The following is a 22,278-nucleotide window of genomic DNA, read 5'->3' as shown; positions in this document are numbered from 1 at the left end:
CTCCCTGGCTGCTGCCGCCGCTGCCTCGAAAGAAGGTCCCGACAAACTTGGAGAGGCCCCCGCCCCCTCCTTCTTCTCCTCCTCCCTCTCCTGGTAGTCCTCCTCCTCCTCTCCCTCCTCCTCGTCCTCCTCCCCCTCCAGCTGCAACGGCGGCCGCCCTGCCGCTGGAGCCCCGCTCGGTTCAAGATGAGTCATGCGTGACCAATCCCCTCCCCGCTAAGGGAGAGCAAGACACACACGACGAGGCAGAGACCCAGAGAGAGAGACGCACACACAGACACAGAGATACACAGAAACTCAGAGCTGCCGACAGAGAGACTCGGAGACACGCCGGTACACAAAGGCACCGGCGGGCACACATCCACCCAGCTCTCACTACCGCCCCTCCCTCAAGGGGCACCCATCTTTCTCAGACACTGCCCCACTCACAGGTACAGAAGGGACCCATGGCCATACCATCTGCGGAGACAGATTCCGTAGGAGGTCACACGTTGTTATACTGTGTTGATGCAATCCCATGCCTGGTACATTTGTGTACACACTAATGCAAGCGATTACCTGTTCACATCATTTATACAGGCACGAGGCACCACACTTACCCTCACATACCTGCACAGATACCTCTGCTACATAAGAACCAGTGTACCAGCTCCCAAGGACTGAGTGGGATCAGGTTGGGTGAGACAGGAGGGTAGTTTTCCTGAATTCTCTTGGAAGGGATTGCCTGGCACATCCCCCTTCCCTTCAGGATTTGCTTAACCACACAGTTTAATGCCCATCTCATCTTCTCTAGGGTTCTACTGACAATGAGAATGGTAGGGATGGCGGGAAGGCCCAGGCATTTAGACAGAAGACACTGCCCCCAGACACACAGACACAGAATCTTCAAACCCAAAGATGGAGCCTCACACACACTAACACCCTGCAGCATACACAAGCGGACACTTAGCGCCTCAGCCCCCTTCTCCACATACAAACTGAGCCTAAAGAGACACATGTAAACATACATCATCTTCTAAAATCAAATAAGCACACTCAGACATAGATCTAGCCTTACAGACACTGTGACAGCCCATCCTCACTACATCACACATGTCATCACCTCCATAATTGCCCTCACTGACAGATGTAAACACCCCACACACACAATTGTTCTTACATTTGTACACACAGCCATACTCAAGAGGGCACAGACTTTCACAGAGCTCCAAACCCATGTATAACCTTATGTCCTCTACTCAGGCACTCTCAAATATGTACTTACATCCTTACAGATGGTGAGGCAACCATTGATAGGCATTTATAGGCAGACACAGCACACACACTTGTGCAGCCATAGATTCCCAATAGTTACAGTCTCAGTTTGCACATACACAGGCAGGTTCTGACAGATGCAGGTGGTAGAGGGTGCCTGCACACCATCACGATACTAAAGACCCACACCCATATTCCCCAGAGATACAAGTATCTGTTTCTTTACTGATGCCAAGGTACACAAAAACAGCCCCAGCCTCAGCTAATGGCATTTCCCACCCCCTGCATTCATTGCTCTCAGACACAGAAATTCACAGACACAGAAATTCAGAGTGAAAAGAGTTTCCCTTTGAACCCTAATCTTTTATTTAATTTAATTTTATTTATTTTTTTAAGATGGAGTCTCTCTCTGTCGCCCAGGCTGGAGTGCAGTGGCAAAATCTCGGCTCACTGGAACCCTAATCTTTTATACGAAGAGAACAAGTTGCATTGTGAAAGCAGGTGAGGTATATGCATAGTTGCACATGTGTACACACATACACACGCATTCTCAAACATGAACACAGAAGAACAACCCCTCCCCCTCAAATATCTCCTTTGCACATAATAATTTCAGCTACTGCTGGGATTATTCCCAGTTATTACAGCTATTAATGTCTGCCAGGCATGATACTAGGCATTTTACAATCATGATCTCATTTTCCTTTCACAATAATCCCGTGAGGTAGTATCTCTCAGGGTGCTTGTTTTACTGATAAAGAGACTGAGGTTCAGAGAGTTCAGGTGATATATCCAAAATGGTGCACGTGGCTAATTGCCAGAACTAAGGACTTAAAACCAGATCCATCTCACATTAGAGCTCATACTCTTGATTTCTAGGCTACAGACATGACCATGTTTGCTTTCTGCGCACACACACATACACTCTACATTATCTGTTAAAAGATCTGGATATGACTCCTAGCCTCACCACTTATAGGCTCAGCCTGTTTTCTCATCTGCAAAATGGAAATAACAATAGGACCTGCTTTATCTCCTTCTCTTCCTCCCCTCTGGGTGACTTGGGGAATTGAGAGGTTAATAAACCTTACAGAATGCTACACATATGCTAGATTTGTGAGGACTCCAGGAAAGAAGACCATGTAGATTGTACTGGCTTTGCAAAACTTCTTAGACATGAGCAGTGGAGGAGGCTTGAGCTAAAACTAAAGGGCAGGTGAAATTTGGATGGGTTCAGGGAGAAGAAAGTATTTCAGGTAGGGAGAGGACCACAAAGGTTCAGCGGCTGGACAAACAAGCTGCTGTACTCTAATGAGGGGGAATGTGAAGCATGTGTTCCTAGAATGATAATAACTAACATTTATTGAGCATTTATGTGCTAAGTCCTTTGTTTTACATGCATTATCCTCTTTAATCTTTGCGACAACCCTACAAAGAGGTCATATTACTATCTTTCTTTTATAGTTGAGGAAACAAGCTTACAGGAGCCCCATTTGAAGCTCTGACACTCAGATTTTGGAACCCAAACTCTTACCTATCCTGAATTCTGATTAAGTGCTCAGATAATAAAAACTGGAGTAAAAGGCAGTAAAGTCATTAGTGAAACACAAAGACTCTGGGGACAGATGGCCTTGATGCCAATCTTGGCATCTATTTTTTATTCCCTTTATTACTGTATTACTTGGGTAACGCTGGACAAGTTCTTTAGTCACTCATCAGCCTCAGTTTCCTCATCTGTAAAGTGGGGATAACAGAGTTCAACTCCTATGGTTGTGAAAATTACACAAATGATCCATGTAAGAGGACTCAGAAATATGCCGGGCACATAGTAAGCAAATAATAAACAGCCACCATTATGGCATGGACTGGCTGAATCTTGTGATTGTTATTCTACTAGGTACTACATCAAATTATTTATGAAGGCCAAGGATGAATCAACCAAAAAAATCAAATCTTCTCCTGAATAACTTACCTAAGGAAGATGCAGAACCATTATTCGAGCCCAGAACTTGCCTAACTTCAAAGAGGACAGAAGTGAAATTACTTTGGAAAAGGAATCTCTCTTCCAATGACTCATGACTCCATTAGGAAAAAGAGTCCAGATAGGAGTGACCCTTGGCAAAATTAGGATGAGCAAACATAGTATGTTCCATTAGGATACTTGATTTCTTCCTATGAGAAACTGTGGGTCACTTTGAGTCACTTTGCTTCTCTGAGCCTCAGTTTCTTACCTGCAAAATGGGGATAACGATACTAACCTCTCAGAATTGAAGTGACAACTAATTATACATTAAAAACTAATATTTTGGCTAGGTGCGGTGGCTCATGCCTGTAATCCCAGCACTTTGGGAGGCCGAGGTGGGAGATCAAGCCCATCCTGGCCAACACAGTGAAACTCAATCTCTCCTAAAAATACAAAAATTAGCCGAGCATGGTGGCAGGCGCCTATAGTTCCAGCTACTCGGGAGGCTGAGGGCTGAGGCAAGAGAATTGCTTGAACCCGGGAGGCAGAAGCTGCAGTGAGCCGAGACTGCACCACTGCACTCCAGTCTGGTGACAGAGTGAGACTCAATCTCAAACAACAACAACAACAACAACAAAATCTAATATTTTTAAAAGTGTTGTAGCTTTATTCATTTATACATCCCTGAAGTTGCATTAAGCATCCTACATGAATAATGGCATCTTCTCACTTCACAGTTCTTCTCCCAGTCACTAAACAGGATGTGGTCATCTGGTCCTCTGGGGTGAATTTTGCATCTTCCCCCATTTGAGTCTAGGCCCAAGGGTTCAGTTTGAAAGAGGCTTCATTAGTAACTGGATAATTCTGTGGGAGGCCCCCAGCAATGGTTCAACCCTGCCGGGGAGTAATTCTAGGAAGGTAATGTGAGCTGGGGGAGGCTGGAGACCCAGCTTCACATTTATTTACTTTGACAGCTAAATTGGTGAGCAAGGGGGAAATCAGATGAAAGCCATTTCAGAGTAAATACTAAATACGAAATTTAAACATTCAGATTGTGACAAATGGGAAGGGGACAATGGGAAGAGACACGGGCAGCAGTCCCCTTCCAAGCCTAGGACCCTACCCTCACCCCTTCAGCTTCCTAGGTATTTCCTGTTTGAGGAAAGAGCGCAGAATGGGGTAAAAACTGTACGACCCTAGGCCGGCAATTTACCTCTCCTGGCCTCAGTGTCCTTGTTTGCAAAATGCATGTGTGAATCAGTGATGTGGAAGTGACAGAGAGAGCCTGAGCATAAGACAGACCACCAATCACAGCCCAGCCACCTCCTGTCGGGTGAACTTGGAAAAGTCACTTATCTGAAACTCATTTTTCTCAATATCAATATCTGGGGACAATATCAATCTCAGAGGAGTCAATAAGATAATCACTGTGAAAGGGCTTTGAGAAGCACCAAACTCTGGGGCCAGATGGCCTTGATGTCAACCTTGGCACTTCCCTTTATTACTTGGGTAACCCTGGACAAGTTCTTCAGTCACTCATCAGCCTCAGTGTCTTCATCTGTAAAGTGGGGGTAACCGAGTTCCACTCCTATGGTTGTGAAAACTACGCAAATGATCCATGTAACAGGACTCAGATATATGCCTGGCACACAGTAGTCGATCAATAAACATTAGCCATCATTATGGCACGGACTGTCTGAATTTTCTGGTTGTTATTCTAGTAGGTATCACATCAAATTCTTTATGAAGGCAGGGGACAAATCAAAGCCTCAAAGTATATTGCAAAGCAATATTGCATATCTGAAAACATATTGCAAATGTGAACAATTATAATTACTGGAAGTCCCCTTCCAGGGAGCTCTGACGTTCACTAAAGTAAGTTCAGGTAAGCAGACATTTGTGAAGCATTTACTCCATACCAGGTTCCACACTAGGCCCAGGAAATACAGGAAGCTGTCCTTGTCCCTGCCCTTGAGGAGCCCACTGTCTATTAAGAGAGAAGAAAGCCAGCAACTCAGTGCAATGTGACAGGTGCTACAGAGGGTGTTATAGAAGCAAGGAGGAGGGGCACTTAACCTGGCTTACGGTTGGTGGATCAGGAAGGCTTCCTAAGGAGGTGACGTTTCAGATAAATCCTGAAGGATGAGTAAGTGTGGACAGGCAAGCGCAGAAGGGAGCTGGACCAGGATGAAGAGTGACTGCCCAGTTAGTGTTGGCTGGGGCAACAAAGGGAGATGAGGCTGGGGAGGTAGACAGGAGCCAGATTGTGGGGGGCTGAGTGTTGAGGAGTTTAGATTCATCTTGGAAGCTGGAGTCTATAAGCCTACAGTGACACAGGAAGCAGCATCCTGCAGGAGTTGCACAGCGCAGTGGTTAAGGATTCCAGCCTTGGAGCCAGGTGGCCTACGTTGATGACCTGACCCTATTACACACTGGTTGGGGGGCCAAAGGCAAGTCACAAACTCTATGAGCCTTAGTTTCCTCAACCATAAAATGGGCATTATTAGATAACCCATTGACAAGTGCTGTGACGATACCAGGAGACCACGATGCATCAACGAGTTAAGTTCTTCACCACCAAGAGCCATTGTTATCATTGTTATCACTGTTATCACTAAGAAGTTGAGGGAATGGGCACACAGAAGGCACTAGCTAAGTGGGGATCCTCAAGGTGCTAGATGTTCCCTCCTCAGAGAATTCTACCCTGACCACACTATTCAAAATAAATCTCCCCTATTAATCTTTTTACAGCAGAGGGTAGATACAGCTTACAAGTAGCCTCACAAATAGTCTTCTATAGAATGCTAAGGAGTTTCAACTTCAAAATAGGAACTATGAGGGGCCACCAAAGGCTTGTAAGCATGAAGATGACATGGCGAAGTTGGAGATTTGGAAAGATTACTTAAGTAGTTGGTTTCAAGATAGATTTGAAGGGGTAAGTACTTAATTGATTGCAGCAATACTGAAGGTTTATTAACTAATAATCTAAGGGACAAGGGATGAGGAAGCTGCAGGAACAAGGAGGATGAACAGAAATAACATAATTAAAAGTTTATTATTTTACTTTATTATGTTATATATGATCATATGCATATATCTACAACACATCCAGTTTCCTAATCAACTTTACCTTTTTTTTTTTTTTTTTCTTGAGACAGAGTCTCATTCTGTTGCCCAAGTTGGAGTGCACCATCTTGGCTCACTGCGACCTCTACCGCCTGGGTTCAAGTGATTCTTGTGCCTCAGTCTCCCAAGTAGCTGGATTACTGGTGTGTGCCTCCATGTCCAGCTAATTTTTTGTTTTTGTTTTTTTTGAGATGGAGTTTTGCTCTTGTTGCCCAGGTTGGAGTGCAATGGCGTGATCTTGGCTCACCGCAACCTCCGCTTCCTGAGTTCAAGCGATTCTCCTGCCTCAGCCTCTCAAGTAGCTGGGATTACAGGCATGTACGACCACACCCGGATAATTTTGTATTTTTAGTAGAGATGGGGTTTCTCCATGTTGGTCAGGTTGGTCTTGAACTCCTGACCTCAGGTGATCCACCTGTCTAGGCCTCCTAAAGTGCTGGAATTACAGGTGTGAGCCACCGCCGCCAGTCAATTTTTTGTATTTTTAGTAGAGATGTGGTTTTACTATTTTGCCAGGCTGGTCTCAAACTCCTGGCCTCAAGTGACCCGCCTGCCTCGGCCAGAGTGCTGGGATTACAGGCATGAGCCACCATGTCTGGTCAACTTTACATATTAAGGTTATACATGATGTTATATAGAATCATATATATGTAGTATATATGGTATAAATACATACAAATGTATAATATATAATATCATCAGCTATATAACATTGAGGAGACTGGATATAGGGAGTAGGGGAGTGGAAAATGTCCGAGATAACTCTCAGGTTTCTAATTTTTTATTTACTTTTTCCCAATGACACGGAACACGGGGAGGAATTGAGGAAGGGCAAGAAGGATCAATGAGCTCAGTTTTGAGTCAATGTACCCGGGGAATATTCAAGTGGAGGGGCCCAGGAGTGAACAGGACATATGGGTCTGCAGCTCAGAAGAGAGCCTGGATCTAGGAAAAGGAATTTCAGAGATATCAGCATAGGGATAGCAGCTGAATCCTTGGAAGTGGAGATTTTACAGCAGCTGGAATTTACCCCATCTATGAGAAGAGAGTTGACTTGTTTGCTTTTTGGGAGGTAATTTGCCCCTGAAACTCATCTTACTTTCAGTAAGAATAGTTTTTTAAATTATAAAGCGCATCATATGTAGTGATAAGTGCGAAAACAGACCCAGGTAGTTAAGACGCAGAAAGACAACTAACTGCTTTAGAGGAATGAGCATGGGTGGGAAAATATCTGTTAGACAAGTGATGGGCGTGGGCAGAAGGGACTTCCCAGGCAGAAGGCACATCTTGTACAAGGACAGGGGAATCCAGGAGAGTCCATCATGTTTGGGGTGCACAGTTTAGTCTGGTTAGGAGAATGCCTAGTGGGACTGATCTGTAGAAGGCGTCATAAACCTGGCTTATCCTATTGGTCTAGGTATTTGGAAGTATCTTAACTCCTTACTTAGATTATATCTCAATTTCTCTCACTTCGGGGCTTTGTTCTTTGTTCAACGTTCCCCTTAAACCCCTTACGCAGCTTATTAAACACTGGCCACTCAGCTCAGGGGAAATCACCTATGTCACCGTGTCCCATTCCCAGCCTGGTTCCCATCCTCTGGCGTCTTGAAGCTGCTGAGTCTTCCCTTTATCATGGCACATCACAGTGCACAGGGCTCCTGCCTCATCATCTTTATACCCTCCATGCTTCACCCATGGCAAATGCCGTCTGTTTCAGGAATGAGTAACCTTCCTTCTGATGAGGTCGCTCACCAGAAAACTTCTCAAATGGGATAGACCTGTTTTCAGAAAAGGAACACACAATTTGTTTTTTTTTTTTTAAGGCGAAATTTTAAAATTATACTTCCAGTTTAGATAAGTCACAGGGTATGTAAAAATTAAATGTCATTCAGCATAATCAGTAATCCTAGCCAACTAAGACTGCATGCAGAGGAAAGAAGATACAGACCTGCGTACTGGGATAAATTTCGACAGATCGGTTTTTTTGGGGTTTTTGTTTTTTTCTTAACCGGTGATTCAAAAGACCTCTCCAGAGACCACAAAGAAGAGCCTGCTTGAGAATGAAACTAAGACAGAGGAAAACACAATCAAGAGATAGACAGATTCCTAATCATATCATTGAACACCTGGACTTTTCAGTTACATGAACCAATACACGTTCTATTGTAAGGGAGTTGGAGTAGGGTTTTTGTTACTTGAGCTGGGAATCCTGACAAATCTGCTTACATAGCTGGGGCTACAAGTCTGATGCCCAAGTTCTTACAGCCTTAGTTTCCTCACGGAGACAATGAGAGGATTTAGCCCACATTGATAGCCTTAAGCAGTACGGCGATGCCACTAGGGCTGGCATAGCCAGTTCTCTATCCCAAAAGGGGTCAGAGACACTAAGAAACAATATTCAGTGCACATCATTCTGACATCTGTTGCTTTTATTCTCTGCATTAATACCAGAATTTTGACTCTACAGTGGTTTAGAAAACACATTTCCAGTCATGGAATATGGTTCAGAGTAGGGCTCGGCAAATTTTTCCTGTAAAGGGACTGATAGTATATATTTTAGGTTTTGTAGGCCACAGTCTTCATTGTAAGTATTCAACTCTTCTATTATATGGGGAAAACAGTCACATGTAAATGCTTGGGCATGGCTGTGTTCTAATAGTTACTTTACATACACTGAGATATGAATTTCATGTCATTTTCATGTCACAATATAGTGTGTATATAGACATGTAACTTTTTTCTCAACCACTTGAAAATGAAAACAAAACAAAACAAAACAACATTCTTAAATTGTAGGCATACAAAATGAGGTGGCAGGGGCGTTTGCTGAACACTGGACTAGATGTTTGCAGGCCTGGGTTCTACCTAAAGCTCCCCCATTAACCATGTGACCCTGGCCAAATTGCTTTGTCTCTCTGGGTTCTCGTTTTTCTCATCTGGACAATGAGGGGGCTATATGAGATGGTCTCTTTAAGGCCCTTCGGCTCTCAAATACCAGAATTCTTGTAGTTCATTCAACAAATATTTATTGAGCATGTATGATGTACAGCCATTGTTTTAAATGCTGAGGGTATAGCAGTGATATAGAGTTCCTGCTTACATGAAACTTACATTCCAATAAAAAGAGACAAAAAAATTTAGATATAATGTTGGTTAGGGGTAAGTGCTTTTGAGAAAATGGTGAGGAAAGGATTGAAGAGCGACAGGGTTGTAATTTTAAAAGCGAGGCCAGGGACTGCCTCTTGATCATTAACATTTGAGCAGAGACGAGTCAGGTGAGGGAGTGGGCTCTGCGGCTATCCGGAGAAAGAGCATTCTAAGCTAAGGCAACAGCCAATGTAAATGCCTTCAAGTAGAAGCTCCCTTGTATTCAAAGAATAGCAAGAAGGCCAGTGTGGCTGGAGCACAGTGAGCAAGGGGAGAACAGCAGGCTATCCGGTCAGACACGTACTGAGGGACATGTCATTAGGGCCTTACAGGTCTTTGAATTTTGGTGATGGAAAGCCACCAAGAAGAGAATCACATTCTTAAAATAACTGTTTAAAAATCGCTTTGGCTACTGTATGGAAAATGGACCCTAAAGAATCAATAGCAAAGGCAGGGAGATAATTAGGAAGGTATTGTAGTAATGCAGGGAAGAGATGATGGTGGCTTTAACAAAAATGTGATAGTGGCTTTAACAAAAATGGTGGTGGTGTTGGAGGTGGTGAGATGACTGGATTCAAGACGCATTTGGAAGGTAGAGTTGACAGGATTTGTTGACAGACTAGATAAGAGCTGGAGAGAAAAAGAGAAAACAAGGATAAACATGCTGGGACTAAATCATATTTTAGGAACAAATGATTACATACAGGAAATCTTTAACATTTAATTTATAAGGCAAGAATTACTCCTATTCTTTTATATAGTAGTATAAAAGAATCACAGATATATTTGTTGATTCAGGAAACTGTGCATATCTTAATAAATAAGAGACAGAACTACAGAATACTTGGTTTCATACCACTTGTGCTAATGATTTTTGACATGCTTTGTTTTTGTTTGAGATGGTGTTTCACTCTGTCGCCCAGGCTGGAGTGCAATGGCACAATCTCGGCTCACTGGAACCTCTGCCTCCTGGGTTCAAGCGATTCTTGTGCCTCAGCTGACATGCTTTGAAAAATCTTTCCTCATGTGATACTCCTCCCCAGTACTGAGATATAAATTATAGAAAATCAACTGGTTAGGATTACATTTTGCATTTGATAAAATAGGAATTGAGAAGAAAATAGTTCATACCTCTCTCCTCAATATTTCCTTCAATTCTTCACTCTTGTATATAAACCCAAATTATAAGTGACATAATTTTAGCAAACCAAAATAATTAACCAGTAAACCAAAGAAAAATTTTACCTTAAGTACAGATAACCTCCTAACAGAGTTGACCAAGTTAACACCTGAAATTTAAAAACCTTTCATCAGACTGCTTTCAGCATATTTATGATACATACATTTATTCTTTTGAAATCTCTACTATGAGAGACTAAACATAGTATGATACTTGCAGAAATTTCCATTAACAATTTCTTTTCAAATATTGACATTTGCAATGGAAACAGCTGGTCTCTCTTCTCATTTCTAACAACAGAGGTAGGCAGGCATAAAGGGTAGAGAGTTGCCTCTGAGTTTGACTCTAGACGGAACCCTCTGCAGAGAAGGCACTTACAAGCAGCACCCGACCTGGACATGCTGGCCAGAGTCCTGAGTGGAAACAAGCCTGTCAGAGAACTGCAGTCTATGCCATTAAGTGAATGAGAGAAGATATAACCACACAGACACCATCTTACATTTATTCACAGAGGGATAAGAATCAGTACAAATAATAAACAATGCTTTAAATTCAAATAAATAGCTCTGGTTTCTAAAGGAAACAACTCTATATATTAAGTTTTTTCTAAGTTCCTATTAAAAATAGAAGACTATTTTGCATTATGTAAGTTCTACTCCACCATTACCCTTTGAAGACTTATGGATAAAATGGTGAATTCTATACTCCAAGAAGTCACCAGAAAAATGGGAGATAATGCTCCTATCTCTCTGAACTATCCCCCAAATAGGAGGAGAGTTACTTGCATCATAGACAGACACAGCTAACACATACAGAAAGTATTTGATGTCTAGAGATATTTAAAAAGATTAACCTTGGGAAAAGTAAAAATAATTTCATTGAACCAGTTTTATGAATTCTGAAACCTCCCTCTACTGAAGCTTTGATTCAAATGTCTTAAATTCATTTATACTCATGGGAAGATGTTAAGTTCCTATAACGAAAGCTTCTTCTTGCTAACAATGATAGTGATAAACAGTCTGTAATCACCAAGAATGGCACCTGGAGTAACAAAGTGATACATACCTGGTAAAGGAGCAAAGGTGCTGCCCAATTAAACAGTATGTCAAACTTGGCACCAAAATGACCAAAATGTGCTGAAGAAACACATCCCCAAATCTGTTGGTTGACTTATCTTTCTCTATTGTTATATTTAGGATGCTTAGAGTGAAATATCTAGAGGCAAGTATGTTCTCCAAGTGAAGAATCATTTCCAAGGCATGCAGTCCTTTAAAACTACCTACCACACAAAGTCATCACAGTCTTGGTGCCAGAGTGGCGTCTGTTCCATTGACTTTCTGTACCCACTGCATGTCCTCTCCTCATCCTGCATAAGTTAATGCAATCTCTTCCACTTAGATCGCTACACAATTATTAGAAAATTGTATGTTTGATAGTGACCAATCCAGCAATGTTTAGGTTTTCAAAGAAATTTTGCTTTTTCTATTTAGACTGACCATGATATAATTCCAAACAGAACATTCTCATGCTATAAAAACAATCCCATGCAATAAATGTAATTTTAAAAGTCCCATGAAAATAGCACATTTGTTATTATAGAAGGCATGGTTATCTAGATTTGAAAAAAATGATTGCTATAGAATAAAAGTTCAATTTCCAAATAGAACTTGTGTTGTGGTATAAAATATTAAATTTGATTCTAGTTTTAACACGAACAACTTTAAGATATACACCATGTTTTCCTAGCTGGGATTTTGAAACAATAAGCATAATTCTTAAACAGATTACCACAATATTTGCTCAAAGAATCAGCTCCTTTTTGCCAAGAACTTTCTCTTTTTCAGTCCAGTTGGAGGGATTGCCATAGTAAATTCCGGAACAACAGTTCTGAACATGATTTAAAATCTGTCTCTCACTTCCCTCCCTGTCTTTTACTTTTTCTTTGTGTTGTAAAGACACATAAGCATAGAAAAATGCTCAATTTTTTAATAGACGCTAATATATTTAGTTTCCTGATTTAAGTAATAACATTTTGTGTATTTGCCTTTTGCTCTGGCACACTATAGAATGTTTCTGGAGTTACAAATCCAAACAAACCAGCCAATTAGAGCATCCCAGGGTTCCAATCACAATTTGGGATACAATCCTATTTATTCCGTATGATGCTCAATTCCATACATAGTGCAGGGAAGAAACATCCATAAGAACATCCAAAAACATTATGTTACCAAATGCTAACATGTGATTGTGCTCCGTTGAATAGTACCATTCACATCTACAAAGTACAAAGGCAGACGATTTTAGGTGTGGAGACCAATTTGCTTTTGCTGCTACAGTAATTCACAACCATCATCTTCGAGATTTCCATGCTGTTCTAGAATACGGAGTAGTCCTTTTTTTATCTGGTGGTTTAAAGTAGGAATAAACAGGCGCTGCTGGATACTCTGCATCAGGATTTTCCGCCATCATTTTCAGTTTTGCTTCAATGGCTTTTATCTTTGCAGTGACACTGGAAAAAGAATAGCAGAGGATCAGAGTGGGCCTAAATACCTGCAGAAAATACCTGTATAGTTCATCTCTTTGAGCCTCTTGGGAATATTAGAGAAGCAACAAGACACTAAATTACAAACATTTAAACATTTTACATATGTAACTAATTCTCTCATTCTAACAAAGACATCAAGTCTGAGCCATCTATTGTTTTTTTTTTTTTTGAGATGGAGTCTTGCTCTGTCACCCAGGTTGGAGTGCAGTGGTGCGATCTCGGATCACTGCAAGCTCCACCTTCCGGGTTCACGCCATTCTCCTGCCTCAGCCTCCTGAGTAGCTGGGACTACAGGCGCCTGCCACCTCGCCCGGCTAATTTTTTGTATTTTTAGTAGAGATGGGGTATCACTGTGTTAGACAGGATGGTCTCCATCTTCTGACCTTGTGATCCGCCAGCCTCGGCCTCCCGAAGTGCTGGGGTTACAGGCGTGAGCCACCGCGCCTGACCTGGTGATCTGCCCGCCTCGGCCTCCCGAAGTGCTGGGGTTACAGGCGTGAGCCACCGCGCCCGGCCATCTATTAAATTTTTAACATAAACCCAGACACTGTTAGGAGTACTTCATATATTTTTACATTTAATCCTCAGACGCAGACACTGTTCAGCACCTTAATGCTTGGCAGAGAGTAGGCACTAAAAATAATTCTTGTAGAATTGAAAACAACATTATAAGACAGGTTATATTCCTTATTTTGCAGATGTTGTAACTGAGGCACAGAAAGGTTCATTTGCCCAATGTTACACAGCGAGTAAATGACAGAGCAGATTTGAATACAAACTGACTCAACAGCCCAGGTTTCACCTGAATCACTGAATAAAAATGGAAAGAAACCATTCTGGAAATCCTATACAGTCTCTTTTTATTGATGAATGTGTGTTAATAAAAACTATCATTTACAAAGTGCTTACAATGAGCCAGGCACAGTGCCCAGCATTTTACTTATACTGTTTTTTGTTTTTGTTTTTGTTTTTTTTAGACAGGGTCTTGTTCTGCCACCAAGGCTGGAGTGCAGTGGTGCCATCACAGCTTACTAAAACCTTGAACTCCTGAGCTCAAGCAACCCTACTGCCTCAGCCTCCCGAGTAGCTAGGACTACAGGCACACACCACCACATCCAGCTGATTTTTTAAAACTTTTTTTGTAGAGATAGAGTCTCGCTATGTTGTCCAGGCTGGTCTTGAACTCCTGGCTTCAAGTAATCCTCCTGCCTCAGCCTCCCCAAATGCTGGGATTACAGGCATGAGCCACTGCACTTGACCTACTTATTATGTTTTTAATCCTTGCAATGGCTCTATATGGGTTATCATCCATGTTTTACAGATACAGAAACAAATGCAGAGGTAGTAATATGATCAAGGTTCACACAGTTAACAAATTGCAGTGAGAATTCAACTTATCACTTAAGCCCTCATTTTTTCTTCTCTATCAAGTTAAGAGCTGAATAGTCTTATATTACTCAGGAAGGGAGAGGAGATCCTAGAGAAGTGGTGAGGAATTTGCTTTTGATTGAGATCATTGCCATCCCTGGACCTGAATGCAGAGCACTCAGGGAGTAGGTATTTTTTGGCCTATGGCTACCTTCATTTTCCATTCTTGATGCTGTTAACGGTCTATAGCCAGTGAGAGAAACTTGGAAGGAGTGTATACGTGGCCTTTTGGAGATCCTCAAAAGGTATACATGGGCAAGAAATTTAAAAACTAAGTTACAATAAAAAGAACACTGATGTATTACCGAGATGCATTCTGGCCCCTCTTCCATTAATGGCACAGCCGGTCACTGATTTTGTATGAGTCACAGGGAAGCAACCTTCTCTCATTAGGCATAGATGTTAATAGAGAGATGTAAGCTGCGGTCCTCTGGATAAAAAAATAGATGGAAAACCCTAGGCTATCTTGTAAACAAGTGGCATATACAAATCATAAGAAACTAAAGACATGTTCATTGTAACATGAAGACCATCCAGCACAAATGCAGTCATCTCTTTCCAATAGGAGTTAGATTTACGAAAACCTTCATGGAGATCAATCTGTGATCAAGGAAGTTCAAATCTCATGAGGAAAATAACACAGTGGATATATGTTCCCAGTGAATCTATAGAAGTCACTTAATTCCCTAGAGCAAAAATAAAAAAAATCATATTAAACTTAAATGAGTAACCATAAAATTAATTTAAATTTACCAATTTACCATTCCTGAAAACATTTCAGGAACACCTTCCCTTAGGTTTAATGAGATGCTTGTAAATCTGTTTTGCTTGGTGCAGGTAATATACAAGAAAGGCATTTATTCCCTCTGCTTGGTGCTCCACCCAAACAGGCATCACTTTCCTGACTTTAGGATTGTTGGTTACTGATCCTTATGTATCACTGATGCTCCTTCACATATTTTCTTCCCCATCCCCGGAAGAGGCTTTAGTCCTGCACTTATGGCCTGGGGCTTCTTTGAAATAGTAACTACTGAATTTTGAAGTCTAATAGACCTGGCTTTGAATCCTGACTGTTATTTGCCATCTGTGTGATCTCAGCCATAAGTAAATGACATACTACATGTAACATGTTTAGCACAGTGCCTGCTTCAGAGTAAGCTCAATAAATCTTGGATATTGTTATTGCTAAAATGTCTCCCTAGGCTACAATGCAAAACAAAACAAACAAACAAAAAACCCACCTTCTACTTCTGCTCAACCATCCACTTAACTTCCCCTTCCTCTACCCAACCCTTAGTTCTCCTGTTTTAAACTTCAAAGAAACAACTAATAATTCGTACAAACTAGAACCAAAACTGTCATGGCTGTTGCAATGGTACACAGAATCAAATATCTGCAAACCGAAATTTTGTATAAGGGAACTTAAGATTGGGTAAAAATTAGTATATAATGACAAACGCCCAAGAGACCCAAGGCCTTATTAAAATGCTTGTTTTTAGGGTAATGACTGATCTGTCTTTGTATTTCCAGTGCCAAGCACAAGGGTTCGTGTGTAGTAGCTACACCCAGTCTTTTTCGAAGGAATGACTCTGTAAATGGGGACTATATGACCTTAGGTGGATGGAAGGAGAGGAAATGTATACATTCTGGAGACTAACTGGACATATCTCTTGTCAAATTAATAAACTCTAAGAGTCTGAAGACTCACTATTTTATGAAGACATGGAATAATGAAATGGCTGAAGCTCCTGAATTACCGTATCTTTCTATAGTACATCATCTTACCTTAGGTTAGACTGAGTAGGCTCAGTGCTTGAGGATGGCTCAAGACTGATTGGAAGAATCTTATCATTCTTGTTATGATCGTATCTCTGAAAATGAGAAACAGAGAAATTACTTCACTTGGGCAGAAACCAGAAACCCTTTACTGTAGTGCGTGGGTTCAGAAACTAATACCGTCAGTGCATCATCTTACTTCTAGACAATTTTTGGACTACTTTACATTTAGAATTAATGAAAAACGTCACATAGTTTTGGCCTAAAAGCTGTAAGTTTAGAAAAAGATGCTTCCATCTTGTCATCAGTTCCTCCTTATTTGGTAGGAAAAAAATGTCAACTTTCAATTTCTCAGATGGTACAAACACACAGGAGGGTTGCCTTCTTATATTCTTATTTTAACTGTCACATATCGCCTCTTACAATATTTATTTTATTAAAAATACTTTAAACTGGCCAGGCACGGTGGCTCACGCCTCTAATCCCAGCACTTTGGGAGGCTCAGGTGGGCAGATTGCTTGAGCTCAGGAGTTTGAGACTAGACTAGGCAACATGGCAAAAACCCTGTCTCTATTGTTAAAAAACCAAAAACCAAAAATTATCTGGGCATGCTGGCACATGCCTGTAGTCCCAACTACTCAGGAGTCTGAGGTGAGAGGATTGCCTGAGCCTGGGAGGCAGAGGTTGCAGTGAGCCAAGATCTTGCCACTGTACTCCAGCCTGGGTGACAGAGCCAGACCCTATCTCAAAAAACAAAAAACTCTTTAAATTTTGCAAAGTTCCAACCAAGCATAACATTCAACTCTTAACAGGCCTGAGTGAAGAATAAAAGTTGCAGCAGCTTTCAGTTGTTGATATAGAAAACATTCCTACAGTAAAGTAGTAGTTTAATTTGATGTCAGATAATTACATACTTTTTTTTTCTTTGAAAATTTTATTAGAAACAATAAAGACAGGGTCTCACTATGTTGCACAGGCTGGCCTCGAACTCCTGGGCTGAAGCCATCCTCCTGCCTCAGCCTCCCAAAGTGCTGGGATTACAGGCATGAGCCACCATGCCCTAGTCAGATAACTATATACTTCTTGTAAAAAGTAAATATAATATTGAAGAGCAATCAGGAGCCTCTGGTCAAAAAAGATTTATAAGAGAAGAGAACCGTGAGGCAAAGAGATTTTCAAATGAAAGACAGGAATGGAGGATGATTTCTCTTGCATGCCTTTTCAATGAGATGCAGAACCAGAAAACGGGTTTGGTAAATGAGACTTGATTTTCCCTTGAGTAAAAAAGCATTTGGTAATTCTCCTTGTTGTTTCTATTTTTAAGGTAATGTGTCCTAGAAATTGAGAAGGCTCTGTGATTACCTGGAATACTCAGAAGGATCTAAAGTATCTGAACTTAGTTTTTCAGCTTGGATATTGAGTTTAAATGTCTGTTTAGTCTCTGTGACTCTTTACTGGGAAGTTTGTTGGGGCGGGGGGTAGAGAGTCTCTGATCAAAAACCATGCTTAGAGCTAAAGATTTCAGTTCCAACTCAAAACTGTCACAAATCTTTGTGCACGCAGGTTTTTCAAGTCCCCAGTGCAGGAGGCAGATCAACTCTTGGGAACGTTCCAGTCAACACACTTAACCACCTCTGTGCCAGCTGGAACAGAATGCCATTTGTTGTTGTTGTTTTTTTTAATGGCTGAAGCTCTTCTAGTGCATTCTCCCAAGAGACTAATTACAGAATGCACAGGGCAGCCTACTGCTTCTCGGGACTTAAACACAATACAGGCACTGCAAAGCCCCATGAACCCACACCCTGGTAACTCCCAAGATTTCTGGAGTAAGGAGATGCCAGTGCTTTAAGCACTCATACAAACTACCCACTTCTCAAGCATTTAGAATAAACAAATTCAAACTCTCCAGAGTCAGAGGCTGGGAAGAGTCTAATAATGCCTATGGCAACTGATTTTAAAAATAAATACATTTTTTTCCTCCAAAGAACCCTCCACCTGAAGAAATGACAGAGGTCTGAGCGTAGTAATTATTGGCCACATGAGAAAATCAAAACCAGGATCTGTGGGCATGTGGAGAGAAATAACCAAGGAACTTAATCCCTTCTGAGATGTTCTCAAAAGAAAATCATCTGGTAACACACATGGCAGATACAAGTAGGAGCCTGAAGTATGGCTGTTTCTGGCGTGAAGAGATTGGGACATAAACGGGTAAGTGGATAACTGTCTTTCAGAAGGCTTATTTAGGATGAGGCTTGATGCCTTTCTAGCCTCTCAGACATACCTTTACTTGAGCATGTGCCCATCGCACCACCAACTTCTTGGACAGGGCCAGCTTGCCATTGAGACACTGGATGGCTTGCTCTGCTTCCTGTCCAGGAAAGGGACAAATGTTAGTTAAAAACTGAAGTGCTTAACTAGCTATATGTATTCTCACAGGGCCTCACTAGCTTTGATGGCTCAGTTTCTAACAAATCGTTTTTGGTAAATAACTGGCAAGGGTTTACAATTTTACAAGGCAGAGTTTTAAAAAGGGCATTTTTTTTCTTTTGAGACAGAGTCTTGCTCTGTCGCCAGGCTCTGGAGTGCAATGGTGCGATATCAGTTCACTGTAATCTCCGCCTCCAGGGTTCAAGCGATTACCCTGCCTCAGCCTCCTGAGTAGCTGGGACTACAGGTGTGAACCACCATGCCTGGCTAATTTTTTTGCATTTTTTAGTAAAGACGGGGTTTCACCATGTTGGCCAGGACTGTCGCAATCTCCCGACTTCACGATCTGCCCGCCTCAGCTTCCCAAAGTGCTGGGATTACAGGCGTGAGCTACTGTGCCTGGCTAAACGCGTGAATTTTTAAGTCAGTCAGACAAAAATTCAAATCCTGGTCTGTCATTTGTTGGCAGTATGATATTTGGCAGCTCACTTAAGTGTCTCTAGCTTTGTCAACTGTAAAATATAGAAAAATAATACATAATTTTTAATAGATAATATGGATACTTATTCCTCAGTGGTTGCTGTGAGGACTCAAAGAATATAAAGCATGAAGTATATGATATGCACCTAACATATGCTAGTAATAGTGCTGTTCCCATTAGGTGATAGCCATATACACACTTCCATTAGCTAGGGTAGCACCTCCTATGTCAAGAAACTATACTCCCCGCAAGGGCCCTGGAACCATATCCTGGACTAGGGCGTACTCTCTGGATTCATAGTGAGGAATAATTGCTTTAAAGGGCATGGGAGTCAAGGAAACTAGGCCGGAAAAAGCAGGAGTGAGTCAAACAGACCGTTAGCAAGGTATCTGTGTGAGTCAATCTATGCACCTGGTTTTCAGAACCGAAAGTTCCTTGACCCTTTCCCCATCAGACACAGGAGTAATATGGTTGAAAGGAATTCCTGAAGCTGGCTAACAGTCACTCTGGGTCATTCCCAGGAAACCTGGCTGTACTTTCCATCCTGCCAAACCTTCTTTGCCCCATTTGCATCCATGAGACATTCGGCCAAGTGTAACCCATGTTTAGTGAGGGTGAAGAAATGCTTAAGGAACAGAGGAGGAATAGGATGTCCCAGGGAGCAGGGAGAGGCTATAGAAGCCAGTAGGCATTCCAGTCTGGTTTTACTGGTGATTCTCTTGTTCCTACAGAACTTACCAGTATGACATTTAACAAATATTTACTGAGTTCTCACTGTGTAGTAGGCATTGGATATTCACTAATCATCCTTGCCCCACTACAGCACACAAAGCTAGAGTGTCAGGTAAGAAACATTTTATTCTTTTAAGCTTCATTTGGTGAATAAGAACTTATAGGGCACTCTATTAGTTCCAAAGTAGCAGCAGTTGCCAGCAGGGGCATTTTATTTTTAAATATTTTATTTTTAAATGTTTTTAAAATAATTTTCTACCTGTATACATTATTTCAAATATTTTCATATATTCGAAAATATTAAATGCCCACTATGTTTTCTTATACTTTCATCTATTCTCCCATCTTCCCATAAGTTACGAAGGATATGTATTTTTAATTTCCTTTCTTAGATGGAAAATCGAGGCCAAAAGAAGTTAAGAGACTTGCTCAAAGTTAATAAATAAAAGAGCCAGAAATATAAACTAGGCTTTGTATTCTACTCCAGTGTTTTTAAGCTAACATCTATGCCCAAACATGACCACTGATTTTAGTTGTCTGCAACAATTCCCAGACCGGGCACAGTGGTTCATGCCTGTAATTTCAGCACTTTGGGAGGCCGAAGCAGGCAGGTTGCTTGAGCTCAGGAGTTCGATCAGCCTGACAACATGATGAACCCCTGACTCTACAAAAAATGCAAAAATTAGCCGGTGTGGTTGTGTGTGCCTGTGGTCCCAGCTACCTGGGAGGCTGAGATGGGAGGACTGCTTGAATCCAGGAAGTTGAGGTTGCACTAAGCTATGATCGTGCCACTATACTCCAGCCTGGATGACAGAGAGAGACCGTGTCTCGGGGCAAAAAAAAAAAAGGAATTCTCACTGCACTTCATTTTATCATTAAGAAAGAATAAAATATTTAAAAATGCTGGCCAGGTGTGGTGGCTCACACCTGGAATCCCAGTACTCTGGGAGGCAGAGAAGGGCAGTTTGCTTGAGCCCAGGAGTTTGAAGCCAGACTGGGCAACATGGTGAAATGCCATCTCTACAAAAAATGCAAAAATTAGCCAGGCATGCTGGCATGTGCCTGTAGTCCCAGCTATTGCAGCAGCTGAGGTGGGAGCATCACTTGAACCCAGAGGTCAAGGGTGTAGTGGGTAATGATTGTGTCACTGCACTATAGCCTAGGTAACAGAGCAAGACCGTATTAAAAAAAAAAAAAAAAGACTGCTAATTATATAGTGCATTATTTCACTTCACTCAAAATACTTGAACAATTAGAGTAACAATGTATTACTTATTGGCTATCATATTTTAGAGTAACAATGTATTACTTATTGGCTATCATATTTTAAAAAATTAGAGGAAATAAAAAATACCCAGCACTGGCAAGGAGAAATGACACTACCATACAATCTCAGAACATACTGATATATCATTTCTTGAAGACAATCTGGCAGTTGTATTAAGAAAAACTATAGGCTGGGCACAGTGGCTCACACCTGTAATCCTAGCACTTTGGGAGGCTGTAGCGGGCAGATCACCTGAGGTCAGGAGTCTGAGACCAGCCTGATCAACACGGAGAAACCCTGACTCTACTAAAAATACAAAAAAATTAGCGGGGTATGGTGGCACATGCCTGTAATCCCAGCTACTCGGGAGGCTGAGGCAGAAGAATTGCTTGAACTCGGGAGGCAGAGGGTGCGGTGGGCTGAGATTGTGCCATTGCACTCCAGCCTGGGCAACAAGAGTGAAACTCTGTCAAAAAAAACCAAAAAACAAAAAAAACAAGAAAAGAAAAGAAAAACTATGCATGGACTTTGATGATGCCATTCCATCTCCACAAATGTGGCAAATATACATAATTAGAGCTGTAAAAATACTCACTTTTGTGATATTTATACTAGTGAATCAACCCAAATACCAGTGAAACAACCCAAATAGCTAACAATTGGGGACTAGTCAAATATTATATATTCACATTATGTAGTTATCAAAAATGATTAGTTTTTAAATGCAGTCTAAGTCACATACAATCACAAAATGCCCAAATCTCAGATACAGATCAATGATTTTACCTCCCCACACACACAGGTACATACAAACACCAGTGAAACCACAATATCAAGATACAAAATGGTATCTTGATGTGATTAAATGGTAGAAAAATTTTAGTATACTTTGAATGATAAACATGATAATATGATTCTGTTTGTGTGTTACAACACTGCATAATGTGTGTTT

At 41.4% G+C, this 22,278-nt stretch overlaps 1 protein-coding gene across 3 annotated transcripts in view; it reads right to left on the bottom strand.

Annotated features, from left to right (window-relative positions):
* Window positions 1-10,709: 10,709 nt before the first annotated feature.
* RBM18 (RNA binding motif protein 18) overlaps window positions 10,710-22,278 on the bottom strand; it is a 25,905-nt gene continuing 14,336 nt past the window's right edge. For all 3 annotated transcript variants that reach the window (XM_011989463.1, XM_011989464.1, XM_011989465.1), the window contains exons 4-6: window positions 18,701-18,787; window positions 16,429-16,514; window positions 10,710-13,179 (exon numbers count right to left, since the gene is read on the bottom strand). In XM_011989463.1, the coding sequence (XP_011844853.1) occupies window positions 13,020-13,179; window positions 16,429-16,514; window positions 18,701-18,787 (333 nt within the window). In that variant the 3' untranslated portion in view covers window positions 10,710-13,019. The remainder of the gene's footprint in view (window positions 13,180-16,428; window positions 16,515-18,700; window positions 18,788-22,278) is intronic.

This window comes from Mandrillus leucophaeus, unplaced genomic scaffold (assembly GCF_000951045.1).
Source record: "Mandrillus leucophaeus isolate KB7577 unplaced genomic scaffold, Mleu.le_1.0 Scaffold354, whole genome shotgun sequence".
Lineage (NCBI taxonomy): Eukaryota > Metazoa > Chordata > Mammalia > Primates > Cercopithecidae > Mandrillus > Mandrillus leucophaeus.
The sequence above is the reverse complement of the archived record's forward strand: the minus strand, read 5'-3'. Positions and strand labels throughout refer to the sequence as shown.